The sequence below is a fragment of the Sciurus carolinensis genome, chromosome 2 (genome assembly GCF_902686445.1).
Source record: "Sciurus carolinensis chromosome 2, mSciCar1.2, whole genome shotgun sequence".
In the NCBI taxonomy this organism is placed as follows: Eukaryota; Metazoa; Chordata; class Mammalia; order Rodentia; family Sciuridae; genus Sciurus; species Sciurus carolinensis.
Genome location: NC_062214.1, coordinates 168,194,840 through 168,218,679, shown reverse-complemented (window position 1 = coordinate 168,218,679; position 23,840 = coordinate 168,194,840). Strand labels below are relative to the sequence as shown.

The 23,840-nt window shown below is 47.1% G+C and overlaps 2 protein-coding genes across 3 annotated transcripts in view; both read right to left on the bottom strand.

Annotated features, from left to right (window-relative positions):
- Window positions 1-4,621, bottom strand: part of Galnt16 (polypeptide N-acetylgalactosaminyltransferase 16) — an 84,690-nt gene extending 80,069 nt beyond the window's left edge. The window contains exons 1-2 of the mRNA XM_047540660.1: window positions 4,561-4,621; window positions 4,029-4,318 (exon numbers count right to left, since the gene is read on the bottom strand). Coding sequence (XP_047396616.1) covers window positions 4,029-4,205 — 177 coding nt within the window. The 5' untranslated portion in view covers window positions 4,206-4,318; window positions 4,561-4,621. The remainder of the gene's footprint in view (window positions 1-4,028; window positions 4,319-4,560) is intronic.
- A 15,730-nt stretch (window positions 4,622-20,351) lies between these two features.
- Exd2 (exonuclease 3'-5' domain containing 2) overlaps window positions 20,352-23,840 on the bottom strand; it is a 43,663-nt gene continuing 40,174 nt past the window's right edge. For both annotated transcript variants that reach the window (XM_047542375.1, XM_047542376.1), the window contains one exon: window positions 20,352-23,411. In XM_047542375.1, coding sequence (XP_047398331.1) covers window positions 23,195-23,411 — 217 coding nt within the window. In that variant the 3' untranslated portion in view covers window positions 20,352-23,194. The remainder of the gene's footprint in view (window positions 23,412-23,840) is intronic.

The window sequence follows — 23,840 nt, the reverse complement described above, 5'->3', positions numbered from 1 at the left end:
TTAGATGCCTCTGAGCTGTCCCCATGTCCCCGGGGTAGGTCTCAAAAATAGCCCAGGGATGGACCCTATGGACAGGAAATTGACCCTTTAAATCAGAACATTTTGGCAAAGGGAATTGTGGGTGTTTGTGCTTTTCCCTCCGCACCCTCTTCCTCTAGTGTGGCACCTAGACAAATTAAATACAAAATCTTTTTTTTGTCATTTAGTCAAATCATATTCCCATGGCACCAAAATGCATACATTATAAATAAAATACAAACTCATCCAGATCTTAGTGAATCCTCTGCTTTCAGAGAACAGTGCCAGAAAAGTCATCATTGCTATCCCCATCTACTAGGTAAGTGGAGACCCCTGAAAGGCCTGAGGGTGACTGTGGGACCTTCTCCTGACAGGGGAGGGTCCCTCCATGGCACAAACCTCACAGCACCTGCAGCAGAACTTCCTTAAAGCCATTTACTTACTTCAAGAATTAAACTATCATTGGTCTATCAAAGCATCAACAAAGGTTGCCAATCAATCAACCCAAATTTAACACAGAGAGTAACCAAGACCCAGAGATGGTCCATATATTGTCCATGGTCACTCAGCAGGATCTCAATTTCAGGATAAGAAACTCCAGTTAGGAAAACTCTTGTCCACATCTCTCATGGTTTGACACAGAAGATGGTTGTTGCACATGAGTATACCTATGCTGAAGACAGCCATCATGGGGAGTCTTTTTCAATAAAGTAAAAGTCCATGAAACACCTTGGCCTCCCATGCCTGCCTGTTAGAGAATTGGCATGTGGAAACGTGAGTTCAAAACCCAACCAATCACAATGTCCTCCCCCACTCAGCTGCCCAAGGTTCCAGCACGTCTGCTCTGCCTCCTGCATTTGCTGGTGTTCTTGCCAGTGTACATCAGTGTAGGTTCAAGGGCAGTGTCCCAACCATACTGCCTTTTCCATGAAGTACAAGGCAGGAAAACTGCAAATCTTGCCACATCCTCAGCAGCTATAGGGAGATGGAACCAGGATCTCCCTTTAGTTTTGCAGATTCTATAACCAATTTTTCACATCAAAATTTTGTGATACATGGGCTGACAGCGGAACGGAATATTAAAACTCAGGACCTCCCTGAGAAATTGGTCCATACGGTTGCCATGCCGACAACCCACAATGCCAAACAAGCATCTCTGAAGTCCAGAAGGAACTTGGCTGGCTTCGAACAGCCCAGACAGCAAGAAGGCAGAGCTGTGCCTGCTCGGGCTCTTACACAGCCCCTCCCTCTCCCAGCTCAGCTCTTTGATTCCCCAGGGGAGTGATGATGACGCTTGTCTGAGTTTGCTCAGCTTCTGACCTCAGGACTGGCCACCTCATTCACTAAGAATCTGAAAATCCACATGCAACATTCTGGCTTGCTTTGAAATGGCAAGGACAGCCAGTGGTTACAGTTCCAGGGAGAAATCAATTCTCCAGCTGCACCTGCCCCTTTCAAGTTGAACAAAGGGTTCCACTCCTAAAGATGCATGATCTTGCATTTCCTTCCTTACAGTCACAGTGGAGTTGCAAAGAAATATCAAGGGGATCTGAAGCTTTGACCACTGACTGCTCCCAGAAATGGGCAAGAATACTATTGCACTTCTTTTGCAAAAGAAGTGCTTATTAGGACTTGCTGTGTGCATCAAGGTGGGGACGCGAGGAGCTTCCAGCACAATCCCTGTGTGCAAAGCCTTACACTCAGTTTAGAACTACTCAAAAGTGAATTAACTGAAAGATAGGAATACAATTCCAGGCAGTGTCAAGGGCAGTGTGTGATTGGGACTGATGCTGGTGGAACAGACTTCCAGAGCTAAAGCTCAAGAACAGAGAGGGCACAAGCTGTGCACTTAAGTGGCTAGGGAAGCTCAGTCATTTCAATCCCCAGGATTATTTCCTCTCCTTTCTTCCTGCACCCTCTCTTCCAGGTTCCCAGGTATCTTCCCGATCCTCTTTTGCTCTTTCAACTTAGCTTCCAGATCCCAGCCCCTTTCTTACCTGCAGCAGGCCAACACCTATGGGGATAAGGAGGCGCAAGAAGGTGTTGACCAGTATACTATTCCCACCTCTAATTCCTTCCCCTGGAAACTAGTGTATCCCTCCAGTAGTGGCCCCACTCCCCCATTCCAGGACTCACATGTGGGAGGAGCAGGAGAGAGGTGCCCCAGAAAGCTCAGGCAAGGGTCAGGGGTCTGCCTTAGAGGCTTGGGTGACTTTCCCGTGCCCTCTCCCTTCCTCCATGCCCTTCCTTGGCCTTTCTCCCCTTCCAGCTCACAGCCTCCTCCCATCAGTCACCCCAGGGAGGGACAAGAGCATCTGGCCAGCCTGCATCTCCCCTCTGGCCCCAGGTTGACCTTCCCTGAGACCAAGCTAGTCATTTCTGATAAGGGCAGCTAGGATGAGGGCAGTGTGGGACCTCTGGGGTCACTACTGGTCTGACTGGTTCCAGTTCTAACCTGTCGGTCGCCTGGATCTCAGCACTCTGGGGTCTTGACATAGAAGGCTTTTCCTCCAGTCTTTCTGTCCAAACACTGACAAGTGCTTTGGAAACAGGGTCCCAGGGAAAGGATCCAGAGCTCAAAAGGAAACTCTCCACCTAAACACACTTGCCCCCACAGATGCATCCAGCCTGAGACCTAGGACAAAGTCCTTCCATAACCCCCAAGGTCTCCTCACGCCAGGTTCCTTTGCAGAAATAATGGTTCCTTTGTAGAGAATTTTCTCCTCTTCCCAGGTGGGTAACGAGAGTGGAATCTGGGGCAGGATGGGATATGAGAGTGGTTCACACGGATCCTCCACATTCCTGGAGTTCTGAGGCACCTTTGGGTAAGCATCTCTTATGCCAGTCTACACAAACCTCAGCTCTCCTGACCCTGTACCTCCCGGGGAGCTCCTCACCCCGCCTCTCCCAGACCCAGATCTTTCCACGTCAGGATTGCACCCTCCCCCAATCCCCTACTCCAGCTCCACTCTGCTTCCTGGTCCTCGCTCCGCCAGGCTACCGCGGCCAGCAGTCTGTCGCGGCCAGAGTCTGTCGGGAGGGTAGTCTGAGACTCTCGTTCACCACTCGCCACTGCTGGAAGAACGCACCCGTTCGAATGCGCACTCTGCGGGACCCAGAGTCTCCTGCCTCAACAGGTGCCCCTGCCTGGCCACAAGAAGCTGTCACCCAGTGCCCGGGCCAAGGCGGCGACAGGAACGCCCCCTGCAGGACGGCTGGGGCTCCGCATGCTACCACCTGGGTCCCCAGAGGGCTTAGGACCCCGCAGCTCCGCCAAAGCCCCAGCCATTCCACACGGCCTTTGTTTCCCCGCTTGCTTAGCGGTCCTGAAGCTGACCCTCTGCGAAGGAATCACCTGGTCCAGACGCGGACACTGCCGGTTCAACTGCAATGGGAACCCTAACGTTGGGGGTGCGGGGCGCATACAGGACAAGACCCTTCCCCGACCCACAAAACCCCTTCGGGAGGGTGTCAATGCCAAAGAAAAAGGTTCGCATTGATCCGGGCGAGAAGGGGGCGCGAAGCCAGGAGCAGCGTTTAGCGACCCTTCCCTACCCACGCCCCCACCCGATGTCCTTTATCCCCAGGAGGCTGGAGACCCAGTGCGCACCGCCACCTACGCGCTCAGCTGCGCGGCTTTCACCGCCCGCTCGCTGCGCTCCAGGGCCGGCTGCTTTCTCCCGCGGGCAAGGCATCCGCAGCCCCTCAGCCCCCAGCCCTGGCTGCGCAGTGCTGGGAGATCCGCCACGTTCCCAGTCGCGCGTGCACGCAGGGCCCACCAAACTTGCAGCACTTTCTCCCAACCCCCACCCGCTGTCACCCTCCCTCCATCCGTGCACCCTGGCCCCGCCGGACCGACAGAGGTTGCCATAACAACAAACAGGAATGCTCCAACGTATACAAAGCCGGCCTGGCGCGGCGGGCCCCGCGCCCTGGGCTGCCGCGCAGGGGCAGGACGCGCGCCACGGCTCCCCGGCCGGCCGGCCGCCCGGCGCGCCGGGCGTACTCACAATGAGCGGGATGGTGCGGTCCTCGCGCAGCTGCTCTGGCCTCCCGCCGGCCCTCTGCGCGCCCCGGCCGCCAGAGGATGCTGCGTGGGCTCGGTTGTCCTGCCATAAGTAGTAGAAAGTGCCTAGGATCCAGGCTACAGTCAGGATGGCGATGGCATTGGCGCGGATCTTCCTCATGGTGGGCGGCCGGGCGCCCAGGGTGGGAGCCGGGTCCGGCGAGCTCTCGAGGCCGGGGCGGGGGCGCTCGCAGCCCCAGCTGTTTGTTTTCTCTCGCGCCTGGCTGCTCAGTCCTGCAGAGCAGAAAAAGGAGAGAGGTGGGGGGGTTGTGATAGGGAGAGACAGGAACGCGGCGCGATCCTCACGGTCCTAATGCCCTTCAGCCCCGAGCGCGCGCATCCCCCGGGCGCCCATTCATTCGCGCGCAGAGCCCCATCCGCGCTCCAGCTGCTGCCGGCCGCCCGGGTCGTTGTGCACCAGCAAAGGAGCGTGCCGAAAGGAAAGTAGCGCGGGCCTTCCTCCTGCGCTCGGAGACCTGGCGAGACAGTCGCCCGCGGCGGAATGGCGACGGGTCGGAGCCAGCTTCGACTCCCACAGCTCGTTGACCGATCGCCGGGCGCTGCCCCCGCGCGGCACTAGTGGGTCCCGCCTACCCACCCCACCCCCGGACCAAGAGGCCCTGAGTCACCGACTGGAAATGCGCGACCCCCGGCCTTGGCTCACGCACTGGAGCTGCAGTTCCGGGCGGCGCTCTGAACTGCGCTCTGGCGCGGGGTTCAAGGTGTGTTTCGCGAGTCCTTGGGAAGGGGCGGCAGGGCGGGGAGGTGTCCTGAGTTTACACTGGAAACCTCCACAGCCTAGATTCCGAGCCAGGGGCAGGGGGCACACAGAGAAGGTTTGGAAGCTGGTGCACTTGACTTTCCGGGAGAGCGAAGGGGAAGAGATGTTGCCTCGCAGCCAGTGCGAGGAGGGGATACAACCACTCCACATCTTTCTTTGACCCGGGGCTCCGGCTTTAATGACACTTTCCTCCATCCTACCTCGCTGTCCCCTGGATAACTCTGAAGTATTTTCATCACCATTTCATCAGAAAACTGAAGCCAGAGTGACCCGACGATTCCACCTAGGTCACATGGCTCACATTAGTGGGAAGAGCCCCGTCTACAAACCATCTGACACTTTTCGACAAAGTGCAAAGCACGGTGGTGAGAGACGAGAACACAGACATCACTGAGATTCTGCGCCTGGTCCTGGAGGCGGTGAGAATCAGGTGTGAACTACTCTCCAGACAAAAGGGCAGGTGGGCTGAATTAGCCCAGGGTGGGGTACAGGCCAACACTCAATGAAGAGGTGGAAAATGAAGTAGGGATCACAGAGGGAGAAATAATTTATTGCAAGGCGGTCTTCTTTTAGTTGCCAAGGAAAGCTTCTTAGTGAAGCCTGAATAAATCCTTAAGAGGCAGAAGGGGGAGGGGAGGGCAGAAGGGGGAGGGGAGGGCAGGGTGATGATTAGCTTACCAGCAAAGATCCAAGGATGGAAGCATTTGTGTTAAAGGGAGAGCTCTAGATGTTGGTAAGCGTTTGGAGGGACCTGAGGCTGGCAGATGGGGCAAGTCTGGACTCAGGAGATCCTTAAATGCCAGGAGCCGTGGTCAGGGAGTTTGCTTCCTGTTGATGCTGCTGGGTGTTATGGCTCTTCTGAAGACCCAGGCAGGGTCAGAGCTGCAAATGAAGCCACCTGGGGAATCAGGCAGTGAGATCACAGCATCATGTCCTCCCTCACCCACACTATCAGCACCACCCTGAGGCATGGAAGTGAAATGAGGCAGTGTTTCTCTGCTTCTCCATTTCTCCAGCATTCTGGAAGTGAACCATGTATGCAATAGATGCTTGATACATTTCTAAGGCAAAGGGAGGAAACCTCACTTGATTTTCCCAGAAGACCCAGAGTTATCATTGCAATTATGATACCTTGACTCAAAAGGCTAATCATGAGGATACCTAGACAATTCCAAAACTGGCCCAGCCAGGGAAGTGACCCTACAAAGTAGAGAACACACCAGAGGGTCTATGAAAGTAGCAGTGAGTCTGAGGCATAGGCTGTGTGGCAGTCATAAACAATAGGGGCAAGGGGACAGAGGTGCCACCGGTTCTGGGGCAGTAGTACAACTTGCTTTCCCAGGTCTCTCTTGCCTGGGGAGTTTCATCAGACTGCCTCAGGCCTTTGCACAGACGGAGAAAATCACTGTAAAGTCACTGCCTGATTTCACAGGAATCTTGGAACAGATCCAGTGTCATAGCATCTTCTGGAGGCCAGGGAAGACCTTGCTCCTTAGGCATCTGACTCCACAAACATCTCTACTCAACTGCCAAAATGAGAGGGAGCTGCCCCCTTTTCGCACGGGTGATCAGGAGGCCAGTCAGGTGGGAAGACTAGAGGAAGGACCTTCTACTTGCCATGGGTTGCTCCCTGCATCCCAGGCTGTCAGTGTACGTCTGGTTGCCTTTGATCTTGAGAGATTCAGGTGAAAGGATGTGAGATCCAAAGGCATCCTCTCAACTCACCCCTGGGTGTGGGAGATAAAGCCTGACATCAGGCTTTCCTTGGCTCCAGAAAAGGCTTCATGAGGCCAGGGAGGGAGAAGATGGAATTTGGCAGGGTTTCTACAAATCTCACCACTTATTCCCCAGGACTCAGGAGGCCAATTGTCATTATCTGGCAGAACTGTCCCTAAGATAAGACTTCCCTCACCCTCTACCAGAGGGTGTAGTCCTTCTGGAAGGTGTTGAACTGCATGATAACCCTCAGATGGGCACTTCCCTGGGGATGGAAGTAAGGAGGACTGTAAGTTACCATGTTCATTTGACTAACAGAAGTTTGATATAGAGGTTGACTGATGTGCCTTATGTCACAGGCACTCTGACAGAACTGGGGACCAGGAGCTGCCACTTTGGCTATAGCCTATGGTCCTCCTTCCAGATTTGAATCCCAGATGGGCCCGGAACTGAGTCTGAGATAGATTTCAGTGATCAGGGATGACAGTGAACATTGTTTCCTTTCTGGTCCGAGGAGTGGGTCCCAGCAGAATGTCAGAATCAAAGCCATTCCTAAGAGACTTGCTGATTCCTAATGTCACTGAACTTTGAAAACAAGAGTAATTGTATTAGCTACAGTTTACTCAGGCCTCCCAGGTGCCAGCCAGCCCACCATGCCAGCATTCCACATATCCTGTCTCTCAAGTTCTCACGCTCTTGAGATGAGTTCAATAGTATCATCCCCACCTGCAGGTAAGGACCCTGAGGTTTCATGAGGCTGCTCAGTTTGCCTGGAGTCATATAGCAGGTCACTGGTGGAGCTGGGTTTAAACCCTGAGCCATTTTCAATACCAGTGTCTGCAGGGTGCTTAAGAGTTCTGTGTAGAGAGGCCTCACTTCACTTTGGGCCTGTTTTGGCCTCTGTAAAAGGAGGGATAGAGAGATGCTCTCAGATCCCTCAAACTGAGCCCTGTTAGACTTCTATTTCTTTGGCATCTTCCTGTTTGATATTTCTCTGACTCAGTTCACGTTCTCTTTTAAGACTACCAAAGCTGGCACAGGGTAAGCTGAGGCCCCTGTGCATTTGATGTGGAGCCCAGCAACTCAGTTCAAATGTTGATTATGTCAGAGTAAGAGAGTGAGCAAATTCCTAACCTTAGTTTCCTCAACTGTAAAATGAGGGTGTTCTCCCTTAACTTGAAGCCCTGTTGGGAAAGACGGGATGAAATACAGCCTGCAAAACTCAGTGCCTAGTAACTACCCCAATCTACTGCAGATCCACTCCCACAGACCTGCTGCCGGCTTCTGAGGGTGAGAAAGGACTTCTGAAGGGCCTGCCCAGGGAACATGCAGGGGATTGCTGCCATCACTGCCAAGAAGGCCTCTCCAGTCACACCTAAGGTCCAGTAAGGATGGACTCTCCTGCCCAACAGGTGGGTGGATGCCTCTTCCTGAGTCTCTGCTGGGCAGGCTGCAGGCATAGTAGGAGAGAGGCACAGAGAAGGGCCCTGGCCTCGTTGTGTCTAAATACCCTTGAGACCTCAGCCAGCTCAGACGCCTCTTGTCCTAGCTGCTGCTGCAGCCAGACCCCAGAATGTAGGGGAGAAACCTGCTGGACTGCCTGCCCTGCCTGTGTCTGCCCTGAGTGGAAGGAAAGGCTGGGATGGGGTACGGCACGCTCGTAACCAGGCAACAGGCGCTGTGCCAATACGGATGGCAGAACACAGGTACCTATGAAGAAGGCCCCAACGTCCCCATTTTACAGATGAGACTGATACCATCCAGTCTCATCTGTAAAATGTCACAGCTATCCAATGGATGTATGCTGCCCATTGCCAGCTAATCACACTTAATGCGCCAGTTTCTTCTCAGGAAAAGGTATCTAAGTTTCTATAAACTTGTAGATGAAGGGGAGGGCCTGGCTCTCTGAAAGGAACTTCCAATCTTATTCTCAATCCTCCTCCTATTTGTCTGATAACCTTGACTTTTTATTACTAGTTTCTGCCACTAAAGTGTAAACTCTAAGAGGGAAAGTCTTTTTTGTTTGTTTGTTTTTGTGTTTTTCGTTTTCTTTTGCAGTGCTAGGGATCAAACCCAGGGCAAGTACACTACCACTAAGTATACCCCAACCCTCGGGTGTTCTTTTTTTACTTTATTTTTCACAGGTGGGATCTCACTATGTTGTCCAGGCTGGTCTTGAACTCTAGGGCTCAAGTGATCCTCCCACTTCAGCCTCTAGAATAGCTGGGGCTATAGGTACTCCCTTTCAGGGGTTCTTACATGCTTTATTCTCCACTGTTCCCCCAGTTCTTATGTTAATGGTACACTATAAATGCTCATTTAATTATCTGTTGATCGAAGGGAGGGAAGAGAGAGGGAAGAAGGAAAAAGGTAGGTCTGTGAAGCATTCACTTCTCTCTTAAGTACTTGAGAGATTGGTGTGGGACTAGAGCCCAGAGAAAGGGGGCAGCTCATTTAGGGTCAGGTTGGGCAGAGTTAGAAGCCACCTAACAGTGCTTCTGCCGGAGCAGCTGACTCTCTCCGAATCAGGGGCCCAAGGGACAAACACTGTTGCCCCAAGACGAGGGGTTGAGAAAGTCTTTTGTGGTCCCATCAGAAGTTATGGAAAGAGTGACGCTGATTCCAGTGGACAATGGCAGAACTACAAGTGTTGCTGCTAATCATAATGATCCAGCTGTTGCATTTGGGAGTAACAGGACAGCAGAGGCTTTAAACTAATTAGAAATGTCAACTGAGTGCACACCTGTAATCCCAGTAGCTCAGGAGGCTTGAGAGTTCAAAGCCAGCCTCAGCAACTTAGCAAGTTCCTAAGTAACTCAGCGAGACCCCATCTCTAAATAGAGTATAAAAAAGGGCTGGGGATGTGGCTCAGCAGTTAAGTGCCCCTGGGTTTAATCCCCTGTACAAAAAATAAATAAATAAATAAATAAATAAATAAATAAATAAATGTGTCAAATGCTCTTTACTAACAGTAAGGAATTCGTACAAAAGAGAAATGCATAAATAAAGCCACTGGTTAGCAGAACTGGTCCCAGAGGCAGAGCCTTTTCCAAAGCCCCTGACCTTCCCATCTCTACTACCTCCTTGGCCTCTTCCCTTTCCACGCAGCCTCTGCAGAGCTGAATGGCAAAGGTTCTCAGAGCAGACCAGATGGCCCACCAAGATGCCAGACCAATGCCTACCACATGCCTGTCTCTCCACCTTGAATGGAAGTGCCTCTGAGCAGGGCCTGGCAGCCTTTTCGGTATCATGAGTTCCTAGCACAATGTTGGGCGTCTTGGCAGCATGTATTAAATCTGTGTGGAGTAAAACAATGAGTGAATGAATATCTAGGGTGGGAAGCTGATGCTTCTTGCCATTCTGGCCTGTGAAAATGCCAAACAGGCCTCAGATGGTGAAGCCAGTGCCTGTTGCCTGTTTTGGTGGTTTTTCCAGTTCCTTCCTTTCCTTATTGAACATCTAGAAGGTGCCAGGCACTTCTAGGTACTAGGAACACAAAAATGAACAATATGAACAATATCAACCATATCTGGCCACAGCATCTGAGGGATTCAGTAACTGACAATAGGGAAACATGTGTAGTCACAGGATTAGATAGCATCTGCACAAATTGGAAGTCATTTGGAGAGCTAAGCCTTAAAGGATAGGCAAGCAGGTAAGTCCAAGAAGAGGAGCAGACAACAGTGGCTAAAATACGTGAGTGTTTGGGAGACTGAATCCAAGGGCACTTTACCACAGCCTTTTTATTTTTTATTTTGAGACCATCTTGTTAAGTTGCTGAGGCTGGCCTCAAACATGCAATCCTCCTGCCTCAGCCTCCTGAGTAGCTGGGATTACAGTTTGTAAGCATACTCTTTTCTTTTCAAGAACCTCATTACTTGGTATATCAGGATGAGCCTTTAGATCTAGGGCTTGAACAAAGTGGCTCAATATGGAAGAGGCCAGGAAGTAAGACCAGAGAGAATTTGAGTTGAAGAGACACATGGTCTTAACATTCCTTCAGTCTAATGGTGCCAATAATTGATACTTCCATTTCTTTATGAAACTGTGAAGCCAAAATTAAAGGAATGTTCCTGGGGTTGGTATATATTTTGAAGATGTTAGCCAGGCTGAAAATATCCATCGATATAGTCTGAAGTGTAATTTCTACTCCCTAACCAGTCAAAATAATTGAACAGGAAGAAAAAGCTGTTAATGCAGGAGGTGTGTATCACCAGATCCATGTTGCCTGGAAATTTACCATTTCAAAGCAATTGAGGGTTTTACAACCAGCATTTACAGTCATACATGTCCCCTCAGTGGAGCTACCCTCTGAAGCCATCAAAAGGCCCATCAGTCTGGCTTGGACACCAAAATTGTTCACAGTGTCTGAAGCAGATGCCAGAGCAGAAAAAAAGAAATTTAAAAGCATCCTGTCATTTTATCAGCACGTAAGTCTTGGGGAGATTCCTTCTGGTAGGTGGTGGTAAACAGCGGGGCTATCTGCACTGGGGGGGCCAGTGGTGGCAGAGCGCCAGGGTGGAGTAGTAGGGCAACTCTTCCCACCTCCTCCTTTCTACCTTGGCATCCCTGCCCCATGTCCATGTACAACTTGGTCTAGGGTGACATTTTTCCTTCCTGCCAGACAAGAACATACTTGCCGCTGCTTCCTGCAGTGACAGCAGGTTGAGGGCTGCAGGTCCTTCAGCAGAGGGTGGCGCTGTGCTACTGCTCACAGTCTGCTGGGCCCCTGATCACAGGAGATGGACGATGGACAACAGTCCCTGTCCTCTGCCAGTGCTTGTTACATGGATGCGTGTGTGTGCATGCGTGTGTGTGCATACGTGTGTGGAGTCCACTTTTCAACTGGAATTTATTTCAGTTTTTCTTGGAATTAGTGATTTCTTTCTATATCTCTGTCTAATCATTTGTTTTCCCTTCCATCTCTGAGTTACATCTTTACAAAGACTATAGCCTAAAAATGGAGGATTTAGTGTGTTCTTGGAAGCAGGGATGACAGGGAGGTGGGAAACCTGGATTTTAGTTCCAGTAATGCCATCAGTCATCCTGGTGACCCTGGAAAAGTCACTTATCTGGGCCTTTTCCTCATGTTTAGACATAGGACTTTTGTACATAAGTACTTGGAAGGTCCTTTCGAGGGCTAGCATTTTAGGATTCTACTTATTTTAATATTCTAAATAATTCCCTGCCCCAGCAAGAATTATTAGCAATAAACTGAGATACAATTTTTTTTTTTTTTTTTTTTTGGTACTAGGAATTGAACCCAGGGGTGCTTAACCACTGAGCCACATCCCCAGCCCTATTTTGTATTTTATTTAGAGACAGGGTCTCACTGAGTTGCTTAGTGCCTTGCTTTTGCTGAGGCTGGCTTTGAACTCAAGATCCTCCTGCCTCAGCCTCCTGAGCCACTGGGATTACAGGCATATGCCACCGCACCTAGCCCAAGAGAAAATTTTCTTTATCATCATTCAATCCCGTTATACATTACATACACATGTATACACCCAAACAATTTGAACCATTCTATATGATCAAGAATCTGAAAACTTCCAGATTACAACAGACGTAAAAAGGAGAAACTGGAGGAATGTACAAGAAGTCGGTACACCCAGGGATGCCTCCGAAGAGGGGAACTTGAGGGCAGGAATGAGAGACGTTTTCATTTCACATCCTTCTGTACCTTTTGAATTTTTTTGCCATTTATTACCTCTTCACATTTCTTTTATTTATTTATTTATTTATTTATTTATTTATTTATTTATTTCTGGTGCTGGGATCAAACCACGGGCCTCATGCCTGCTAAGCACATGTTCTACCATTAAGCTATACTCACAGTCCCTGAAAACATTTTAAGCAAGAAAAAAGTTCTCCTTTCTCTTTCTTCCACCAAAGGCCTCTGTGCAGCCTCTTGCTGGGGGGAAAGGAGCCAGTGTTGGAGCTGAAGTCATGCCGAAGCCGCCTTTCAGATCAGACCTAAGACAAACCCCCAGCTCTCCAGCTGGGTTGGCCAACAGCCCCGCTGCTCTGACTGCCCTGCAGCCTGGAGGGATTCTGTGGGTGCACACCCGCTGCTGGCCCCTGGCCCTTGGCACTGCTGGGCTGTCAAGTTGCACAGGGATCCAGCTCGGCACATCCAGCGTGGGGCTGCCTCTCACTGCTCCAGCAAGCAGGTGGGCAGAGGCCTAAGAATCCAGCAAAGCGTATGTGCATTCACTGCCTTTTGTTGTTGTTGTTGCTGTGAATATAACATGAGGACAAGAATATTTTTAAAAGTAAATAAATAAAAATAAAAGGCTAGAGATCAGTGGGAAAAAGGGTCATCAAGGACCCTTTTCTCCTGGCCTCCCCTGACACTGCCTGCCTCCACTTGGCAGAGCAGGCTTGTGGCATTTCCAACCAGGTTCCACTTCCCTGGTTCCCCGGTGCCAACGCCTCATCAGCTTTCTTATGGCATTGAGCCTCCACATGGTCTTCCTCTTCTGCCTCCTTTATTGGTTACAACCTAGGATGTGTGCTGGGTCATCACTTCATTGTCCCCTACTTCCCACCCCACCCCCGATTTCAGAGTCCCCCTCCTTTGGTTTGGCTACTACCAAGAAACAGCTACCATGGTTGAGGTTCATTGCTCAGGCTGGCGCTGTCCCCCAAATGAGATTGCTCCGGTAGGTTCTTCCACTCCCACTCACACCCCTATGCCCTACTTCTTTCCAGGGTAAACATGGCCAGTTGCCCACTAATAGATTTTAAAAATTAGCTTTCTTCCTCTGCATTATTTCTTACTGGGAAACCAGAGATCAAAGGTAAAGTGTTCTGAAAATTACTCCGAGGTCTTGTAAGTGGTCTCTGTGGGTAGGGTGGGAAGAGGACACACTGGTCCTCTGAAGTCCTAAGCCTCTCTCTACCAGAAGGAATCCTTCTAAAATGACACAACATGCTGTCCATGCTCCATCTGGGGTGCCCTGGCAATGCTGGGGCACTGACTGTGACCTCAGGTCGAAGGTGCCAGTGTCAAGCACTGCAGCAGGTGACCTCCCCTGCCTTCCCAACTGCACACAAGCCCAAGAGGGGATGGCTGTGTCCTGCAGGCAGTGGGAAACTGAGAGCAAGAGGACGATCGAAAAAGCATGACAGAGCTGGGCACAGTAATCCCAATGGCTCAGGAGGCTGAGGCAGGAGGACTGTGAATTCAAGCTCAGCCTCAGCAACTTCGCAAGGTCCTGTCTCCAAATAAAATATTAAAAAAGAGTTGCAATGTGGCTCAGTGGTTAACTGCCCCTTGGTTCAATCCCTGGTACCAAAAAAAAAAAAAAAAAAAAAAAAAGAGGAGAAGAGAGAGAGAGAGAGAGAGAGAGAGAGAGAGAGAGAGAGAGAGAGAAGGAGGGAGGGAGGGAGGGAAGGAAAGGAAAGGAAAGGAAGGAAAGAAAGGGGAAGGAGGAAGGAAGAAGGAAGGAAGAGAGAGAGAGAGAGAGAGAGAGAGAGAGAGAGAAAGAAAAAGAAAGGAAGAAAGAAAGAAAGAAAGAAAGGAAGGAAGGAAGGAAGGAAGGAAGGAGGGGAGGGAGGGAGGGAGGGAGGGAAGGAAGGAAAGGAAAGGAAGGAAAGAAAGGAGGGAAAGGAGGAAGGAAGAAGGAAGGAAGGAGAGAGAGAGAGGAAGAAAGAAAGAAAGAAAGAAAGAAAGAAAGAAGGAAGGAAGGAAGGAAGGAAGGAAAGAAAGAAAAGAGGGAAGGGAGGGAGGGAAAGGAAAGGAAGAAGAAAAGAGAAAAGAAAAGAAAAGAAAAGAAAAGAAAAGAAAAGAAAAGAAAAGAAAAGAAAAGAAAAGAAAAGAAAAGCCATGACAGTCAGACAAGCAGCAGAGGGAGACGTGGACTTGGTCGAGTGGAGACAGACTCCAAGAGACGAAAAGATAGAGAATGTGAAGGAAAACAGCTTCAGGGAAAGAAAAAGCAGAGGGTGAAAACCAATAAAAGTGTAACAAACACTGAAGCCAGAAAGGCCTAAAGAGAAACCATCCAGAGAGCAGCGAGGAGAGGACGGTTAGCAGTAGAGGGCTGGGCGCGGGGCGCGGTGGAGGAGGGCTAGGATGGCCAGTGTTCCGGGCTGGAGGCAAGAGCACTGGCGCAACACAAATCTCTCGGGAAGGGTCACTCACCTTCCAAGCCGTTGGGCTTATTGGCTGCAGCAGGCAGAATCTATTTAAAACACACCAGGCATTTTGCCTCATTCTGTTTCCCTGCCCAGAAAAGACTGGAGCCAAAGGCTGAGGGAACCTGTCCAGCATTAGGACCCCGCATGGACCACAGCCTGAAATTGGGAAGATCCTCACCCATCTGCAATGACCCCTCCCTCCATCCCAGCACCAGGCCACTGAACTGCTAGCATACTGAACACAGTCCCCCAGACTCAGAGACTTCCTTCAGCCTGTCTGCAAGCTTGTCAGAAAGCAGATGCTGTTCAAACGTGACAGCTGCTCTAAGGGGCCTGCCCGACCAGCGGGCATTTCTGCATGGTGACTGAGAGGCCTCGGTGATTAGATTTCAGCAGGACAAAGGACAGCATAAAAGGGCGTCAAGGGTAAAATGGCTCTAGGGGAACCATATGGGTCTCGATTTGGAAAGTCACCAAGGGCCCCACTCTTTTTCCCGGACTCTGTACCTTGGGAAGCTCCAATCTGGAGACTTGACTCCTAGCCACCTGTCACAGAAGACATACAAAAGGCTGGGAGCTGGAAGTGACCAAGGAAGGCCATCCCTGCAAGATTTGTTTCCTCTCCCACTGAGAGGGTCAGATGACAGGGCACTCCTTCCTGGCTCTGGAGCCTGTGAGTTGTATAAAATACTGTTCAATGTGGCTGAACTGAAGTTCTCTACTATGCATGAGATTTATACGCTTGAAAAACTTAGTGTACAAATCAAATAAAAACTTCGCCTGCCAGAGATGTTGGCTTTTCAAAATAAATTTGAGGTCAATCCTATGTTTAAAGAGAAGGATGGCTTGTGAAGGTACATAATCTTCCAAGTTCATGTTTATAAAACTGTATGGAAGGTAGGGAGTTTCTGTGTAGAGATTTGCCTATAATTTGCTTTTAGGATGCAAATGAGCTTTTTTTTCACTTTTTTTTTTCATTTTGTTCACTTTAACAAAAAGGCAGACAGTTGTGCTGCAGGAGCTACTGCAAAAGAAAAATGAATAAACACATTTAATGGAAAATTCCAAATATATATAAAAAGTAGATAACTCAATATAATAACCCAACTTCAACAATTATCAACTCATGGCAATCCCATGCAAAACATGGACTTCTGAGCCAAATGACAGAGACAGAGGGTAAAGAACAGTATAGGACAAATAGGATTAGCACTACGATGGTGTGGGATCCAAAACACTTCTGCATAAATGCTCTGGAGAATGAAGGGAAGGGGCAGGAAAACATTTTTGGTTAACAACCAAAGAAGAAACTTGAGATTTAAAAATCAAACTATACACTCTTTTCTTTGAAGGATGTACAATGTACAAATAAGACTGGTTGCCTTCAAGGAAATAAAGGACTAGGGAGATTTCATTATATACTTTTTAAAAAATTCTAGACTATGAACACATATTACTCACCCCAACCTTTTTTTCTTTTTTTCTTTTTTTTTTTATGGTACTGTGGATGGAACCAGGGGGTGCTTTACCAGCCACTAAGCTATTATCTCCAGCCTTTTTTATTTCTTAAGACAGGGCCTCACTGTTGCTTCGGCTGGCCTTCAACTTGTGATCTGCCAGCCTCACTCTCTCAAGCAGACAGGATTATAGGCTGGTTCCACTGTGCCTGGACACATCTTACCCATTTTTTTTTTTAATTATTAAAATCAAACTTTATGAAGCTTTGTAGTTACCAAGTCCACTACATGTGGGCAAACTGCCTGGACTCAGACACCGTCATTTTTTTTTTTTTTTTTTTTTTTTGCAGTGCTGGGGATTGAACCCAGGGCCTTGTGCTTGCAAGGCAGGCACTCTACCAACTGAGCTATCTCCCCAGCCCATGACACCTTCCTTTTGACTTGGATTTACTCCTTTAGAGTAATTTGCTCAACCAGATAAGTATACAACCTTCCGATACCCAGAAGTATATCACAAGGATATGCATTCACATAGTGTAAAAACCCAGCCCTTGAGGGTTATGTGAGTGTGTACACTTATCAAACTTCATCCAGCTATTTTCAGATGTGTGTATATGCTATAAGTTAACTACGGCACACTTCAATTGAGTAGTGTTAAAAACAATAATAAAAATCCTAGCCCTTGTGTACAAATAAGTCAAAGAACCACCAGTTAGAGGTTTGCTGGGTTGATGGTTCAGAGAAAGCTGTTGTTTTGATAAAATAACACTATGCAGACTTTTTGCAAAAACTTGCTCTTTGGAAACCACCACTATAGCATGTGCTTTTGGTTAAGCATTCCACGGCCAAAACGCAACTCTATGCTGAAATGCCGAGAGGATGAGGCAAAATCTTGGCCAAGGTCAAGCTCTGCTGATGGTTTGAGAAGGGGGGTGGCAGCCAACAGCTCTGCACTTGTATGACATTTTAAAAAGAAAAACTAACCCCAAGTCATCTTCTGTTCCTTTTCTGAGCCAACTTTAGTCCTGCTTATTGTATCCAAGAACTCAGGAAGCCATATGTGCTTCAGCACAGGCCTACCAGGCTTCCGGCGCCAAACTCTCCTATCTTGATTTAAAAGAAACTAATTCAGCTGATTGGGGCTTTTGTTGGCTTTGTGAGATATGACAGAAGATGTCAGAACTCTAGGCACAGCTAGAGACCATGAGGCTGGAGTAATATATTTGAGCCTTCTTTTTGGCTCGCTGGTCATTTTTATTTCTGGAATGTCAATCTCTACCCCCAAAAGAAAGATCCCAATTTGGTAGAAACCAGGGCTCACATCTATGTCTATCTAGATGACTGAAAAGAGCTTCAAGTTGAGCATACTCACTACAAATCTGTGTTACACAAAGAAAAGCCAACACATTCCCTTTGGGACGGAAACTAACCACAAGGATGATCTAGAAAACGCATTTTCTGCCAGGCACAGTGGCATGTGCCTGTAATCCCAGCTACTCAAAAGAATTAGGGGCTCAAGGACAGCCTGGTCATCATGATGACACCCCATCTCAAAAAGTATTCTCTGTCAGGTCACAGGGAATGTATGTGTATAGAGAGATCATTCCACAGCTTGTAAAATGTAAACCTTACATTTTGCACATGTCTGTCCTACTGATGCCCGGCCAAAGGCAAAGAGGAGCAGGACAAAGTCCAAGGCAAGCCAGCTGACCTGAGACACAGGCTCCAGAAACTGCTCCCAGGCCCCTATGAATTAATCTCATCTAGGGTTCCTGGATGGATAACGAGGTAGTAACACTGCAGACATTGCTCACATTCTCATGTTTTCCAATTCTATTCAATTCTCTATCATGCATAATTTCTCTTATCATTAAACTGAAAAGGTCTTTTTTCCCTCTCATCAACCTTTCTCTAAACACTTGGCACACTCCACACTATCTCTTAATAAAACTTACAGCACTGACCATGTGGCTACAGATAAAGCTTTCCCTCCTGCCTGTGGCTAAATAGTAGACTGAGTAGAAACAGGAGAACCCGAGGGCCACACACAGCACATCTCTGGTGAGAAGGGCTTTTTTTTTTTTTTTTTTTGTGGTGCTGGGGATTGAACCCAGGACCTTGTACTTGCAAGGGAAGCACTCTACCAACTGAGAAGGGCATTTTGACCCCAGGTAGAGCACCAGAGGAAGGGAGGAGGTTTCCCTCTAGTCAAAGAGGCCAGAAGGACATGGGGTGGCATCCTGCTTCCCTCATTCCCTTGCTTCTCAGGGCTGGAGGCGGGATAAGAATGTGCAATGAAGCAGACGGCACACAGCGCCTAAGGGAAAGGGCCACATAAAGAAATGGTGAGATGAATCATAGAATGCTGTAGCTCAGAGGGGCCCTTCTGGCACATCTAATCCAAACCCCTAGATTTACAGGTACAGAAATAAGCCCAGAAAAGTGAAGTGTCTTATCCAAAGATACACAGTAGGTTAATGGAAGCAGAACCCAGGTCATCAGCACACTCTTCTCTGAACCTCTAATACATGATGAACTGAGTTTAGGGAAAAAAAGAAAAAAAAAGAAAAAAAATTATCTCCATGAACAAGGCTCTCTGCACCAAATAAACATATCTCCTCTATGACTATTTCAGTCTTCCATTTCTCTCAGTCTCTTTAGTTTACTAAGTTCAAATTTCAGATTCTTATCCCTGACTTAATAGATACCTGAAACTCTTCCCAGCATGTTACACCTTGAGAGAGCTTTGGGAAACAGAAGTACAATATAAGTAGCTATTCCTACTCAGGAATATTCTAGGTCACACATTGTTCTTATAATAATGCTGACTCTAAACTCAGCAGCTTTTGAAGGTAATGCTGCCAAAAAGACAACAGACGACCCATCCACTAAGAAAGAAATATTCAAGAACTAGTAACAAATAAGGAAACTGGAAGGAGGGCACATGCTGTAGGCTCAGCCTGGAGGACGAGATTAACCATCTCCACACAGAGCAGAGAATGACCTCGAAGGCAGTGCGTACCACATGGGAAGAGGGCAAAACCCAGGATGCGTGAACCAGGTCCTCTGACATTCCCCATTTCTGTGTGAAGGAAATCAGTTCTTGATTATCTCCCAAATGATGACCCATTTGGTCCAGTTACCCACAGTGTCTAGGGGCCTCTGACCAGAGCTGGTCACAGGCAAAACAGGTTAGAAGGAAACATGATCTAACGTACTTTCCACCTTCCCAAATGACATGATGACACTTAAGCAAGGGCCTCAGTGCCTCATGCAAAAGGAGTGACCAGTGCGTCCCCAACGGTTGGCAGAACCTGTGTGTCATTGGCTGCATGCCAGCCCTGTTCCTGCTCCACGAAGAAGCTGCAGAGTCCAGAACCAGGGACAACTTGGTGAATGCCTGAAAAGTATGGCTGCATTTCAAAACAAAAGTATTTGGGGGGGGAATATGTATTATTTTTATGTTGTTTGGATCAAAAGTTAATCATAATATGAATCATCCTTACACCCTCTTTTAGCTCACTCTGCTAAGAAAAACTGGTTCTCACTATATTTCTGAGAGGATTAGAAACTCTCAAAATGACCTTCCCATAAAAGAAAAGACAAAAGTCCAAAAAAAATTTCATTTCAAATATATCATAATTAGTCATAATTAATCATAATTAATATAGGATAATTAGTAAACTAGCAAACTTTAGAAAATGCCTCTCATAAGAATGAGACATAATAAAGAAAAAAGGAGGAAAGGATAAAGGAATGAATGAAAAACACAAGAGAGGTAAGGTAGAGTAAGAATTTAACTCAATTCAAATATGGGGCTCAAACCAACAGGCAGAATAAGCTGAACCAAAGCTATTTCTGCCTGCTGGATTTCTAAGAGTCAAAAAATGAGATTAAAATGGCTTTATTGCAGAAGAACACATTTCGTCATCTGATCTATCCACGGTGGATAAGAATAAGTAACTTATGACTGCACTCTTAAGTGGAAATAAATCCCTAAATATGTTCTCATTCACTTCAGGATGGCAAATCACCACGTGCTTATCTATTTTAAAAAAATTATAACCTGTCTATAACCTTTTTTAAAAGAAAAAATTTACTTTTAATTCAATTTTTTTTTTACATTTTTATTTTAAAATAAACTGTTTCCAAAAAACTCTGACGGAAGAGGAAGATACACAGCAATGAAGAGTGGGAAACAGCAAAGAAACAGAAAGACACTCAGAGCCCACCAACATGATAACCAGGGACATTCAGAGACCCTGGCTATGGCACTGTCCTCCCTCCCACTCATACTACTCACATGGAAGCTCAGGCAATGCACTGGGACACTTGGAGCTAAAGGGTCAAAGAGCCACATTCCCTCAACATGTAATCCTAAAGGTGGTATCAGTTTGTACTCACTCGGGGATGAGAGTCCCCAGCTTCACAATCATTTCTAGGATTCTATCCTAAAGAAATTATAAAGGATGGAGTCAAAGAGCTATACACAAGAAAGTTCACCACCTCATTGGTAATAATGACAAAGAAGGATCCAAAATAACCAAATTTTCAACCAAGAATGAATAACTAAAGGAAGGTAGAACTACTAGGAATTTATTTTCAAAGAAGACACAATTAATTACTTGTGATACCATGCTAACGAGGGAAGAAAATTAGGATACCAACCTGCGTGTTTGTATCCCTCAATTTTGTTTAAATATTATACATATATTACATGCATTTTTAAATATTGAAAGAAAATTCATAAACATATCAGAAAGTTAGTTCTGTTCTAGATGAAAGATGGTCTCTGTTCTAGAAGATGGATGATTTTTATTTTTTCATTTAGACTCCTGTCTAATGAGTATAGATGAGTTTTATATCAGAAAAAAAAATAGATATTTATTTTTAAAAAATATTTACCCTAAAATCTCTCATTTAAGATGATAAATGTTAGTCTTAGGAAAGACTGCTAAAATTCAAGGCAGATTTAGAATAAAAAGACTCACATCTATGTAACCCTTTTCTGGTCTAACTTCCTCTCTTTCCTTACCACTGGCTCTGTCACTGGACCCTTGCACAGAGGTCCACCAGAGAACCCATTCCCTCTTCCCACAGCACACAGGGTACAAGAACTGACCTCCTAAGTGTTTCTTACCTCTTTGTATGAGGATCAGAAGAAAAGAGAGAACCCTACTCAGTTATTTCAGGGAAAAAATGTTTTTCTTATAAAGCTATCAAAATCAGCTCTGTAAACTCTGAAACACAGGTCATGAGTTATGTTTAGTAACCTTGTATGAAAGTTGCTTAATCTCAGGAATGAATATAAAAACCAACCTATGAGTGCCATCTTGTGGCAAGCCTAACTACCACCATGACCAAATACCCAGCTGTTGTCCCCATCATCCCCGTGGCTCTCTTTCAACCCTGGGCTCCTCAACCAGAGGACACAGGCCCTGTGCTAATCTACTACATTGACCATACATTCTCCAAAGTGGCCGGAACTGTTTGTTTTCAAGGATTTCTAGTTTAGCTCCCAGAAATGCCTGGTGGAAGACAAGTGGGAATGAAGAGGCAGAGGAACAGAACACAGGGTGTGTATGCGGATATGGGCTGCAGGCACAGCCTGAGGGACTGTGGGGATGTGTGTGGCATATCCATGCATGTGCACTCTGGTGCTATCACTAGGCAAGGACCTCTAGGGTAAATATCTCCTCCCCCAAGAATACTTACTGACTTTAGTAAGAAAAATTTCACGTTTACAATCAGTGAGCCTTGTGCTTAGTAGTTTTATTTATTAACATCAGATCAATTATCACCAACTTGGGCACAAATCCAAAATACAGCTTTTGTTGGATTCTGGCCATAAAATTCTTTTCAAGCTTATTAAGATCTTGTAAAATATGAAAGTTTCCCCAAAAGTTTAGAAAAAATACTAATCACTAATAAACTGATTTCATACCTAAAGTGGTAGCCTATCTTTATGAAAGATGAAACTCACCCTTCTGAACACTTAATATATTAATTTGTCCTGGTATCCTGGGCTTCTGCGGAGGTGGAGAAGTCCTCGCGCTACAAACAAATGGCTCTGGAAGTGAAGTAAGTGCTGAAAACAGGTCAGCACTGTCAATCTGAGGGAACATGAAGCACTGAAGGGAGCTGACACTGATTTTGAGAAAAGATAATCTTCTCCTCAGAAAGGGATTAAACTAAGAACTTTACAGTTCCGGGCAGGGGGAGTGCAGCGAGCAGGCACAAACAGCATGAGGAAAAGCTAAACAAAGTTCCAAAGCTCTCTGGGAAGAGGGTGTGTCTGCTTCCCTCTGCCCCACTCAGGATGAAGGTTTATTTCCAGAAGAGGACTCCCCCAGTGTTAGGGAAGCGCATGGCAGGAAGTTGCTGCTTTGGTCCCAGGTGTATAAAGGGGAGCATTTGCAAATAAGTGAAATAAACCAAAGCAACACCAATGGGATGGATTCCAACCAGATGAATTATGGGAGAGCAGAAGAAAGTAGAATTACTAAGTTAATCTGACTCCTTGGTTATTCCTCTAGCCTCTGAAAGAAGTTTTTCTCCCTCCTAACCTGACAGGACTGATACCCTAAACAATCCCTGTTAGAGATAATCAACATGGTGGACAGGGAAGAAACATATTACAAACATTTTCTGAGAGCCTTGATGAGTCACTTCAGGGAGAAGTCTTCATTTTGCATTTTTACAGGGAAATTAGAAGAGGGAGAATAAAAATAAAGGCCAAGACCTCTCTTGTCCACAAAAATAAAAGATGATGATGGAAAAACAAACAAACAAACAAACAAAAAATACTGACTCTGCTCAATTAAAATTCAAAACCATCAGCTCCCCTTCAAACAACAGCCTTGCTCCATCAGAAGCACTCGGGTTTAGTACAAGTTAGTGTTCTGAGGCACCGCCCAGGCTTTGATAATTAAATATGTCTTAAAACAAGAAGAGATGACTTTTCCACCTTGGCTCCAGCTTCCCAGCTGTCCTGACCTGGACAGGAAGCAGCTATCATGACAGTTTGATGGGAAGGTCCTCCCCATATTTGCGGAGCAGCTTCTGATGGTTGTGGTCCACTGACCACTGCTGGGGCAGGTGCTTGGGCTGCATGGAGTCCAGGAAGTGCTGGCGCCAGCGGCTCTCCAGCTGCATGAGGGAGCGCAGCCCACCCTGGATGTGACACTGCACCACCTTCAGCCCATGAGGAACGTAGTTTTCGTTGGAAATCCTGCCAAGACATGAAACACAAAGGGCTTGAGGGAAACAAGCACAGGACAATCTCACTGACAGCTTCAAATGCTGCAGGCCAAGAGTATGGGAGACAGACTCCTAAAGTTCTGGTTACTTTAATGTTTACAAAACATCTTCTTTCTCATCTCTGCCTTTAAAATAGTTTGAACTATGGTTCAAAATCCAACAAAAAGTATTCAGGGGTCTAGAGCTATACTTATTGCAGGGCCATAAAGTCTGGCTGATGATAGGTGAAGAATGCTGGTCCTTTATTTATTCCAGTATTACTCAGTGACCAGCTCACGCTTCCTGTAAGTTATTCATTATTCTGAGCCATACCCAGTATCAGCCTACGTGGTCCAGTTCTTCGTAACACTGCAATACCTGAATATAAAATGCAGGGTGATAACACTTCTTTAGTGCCTTC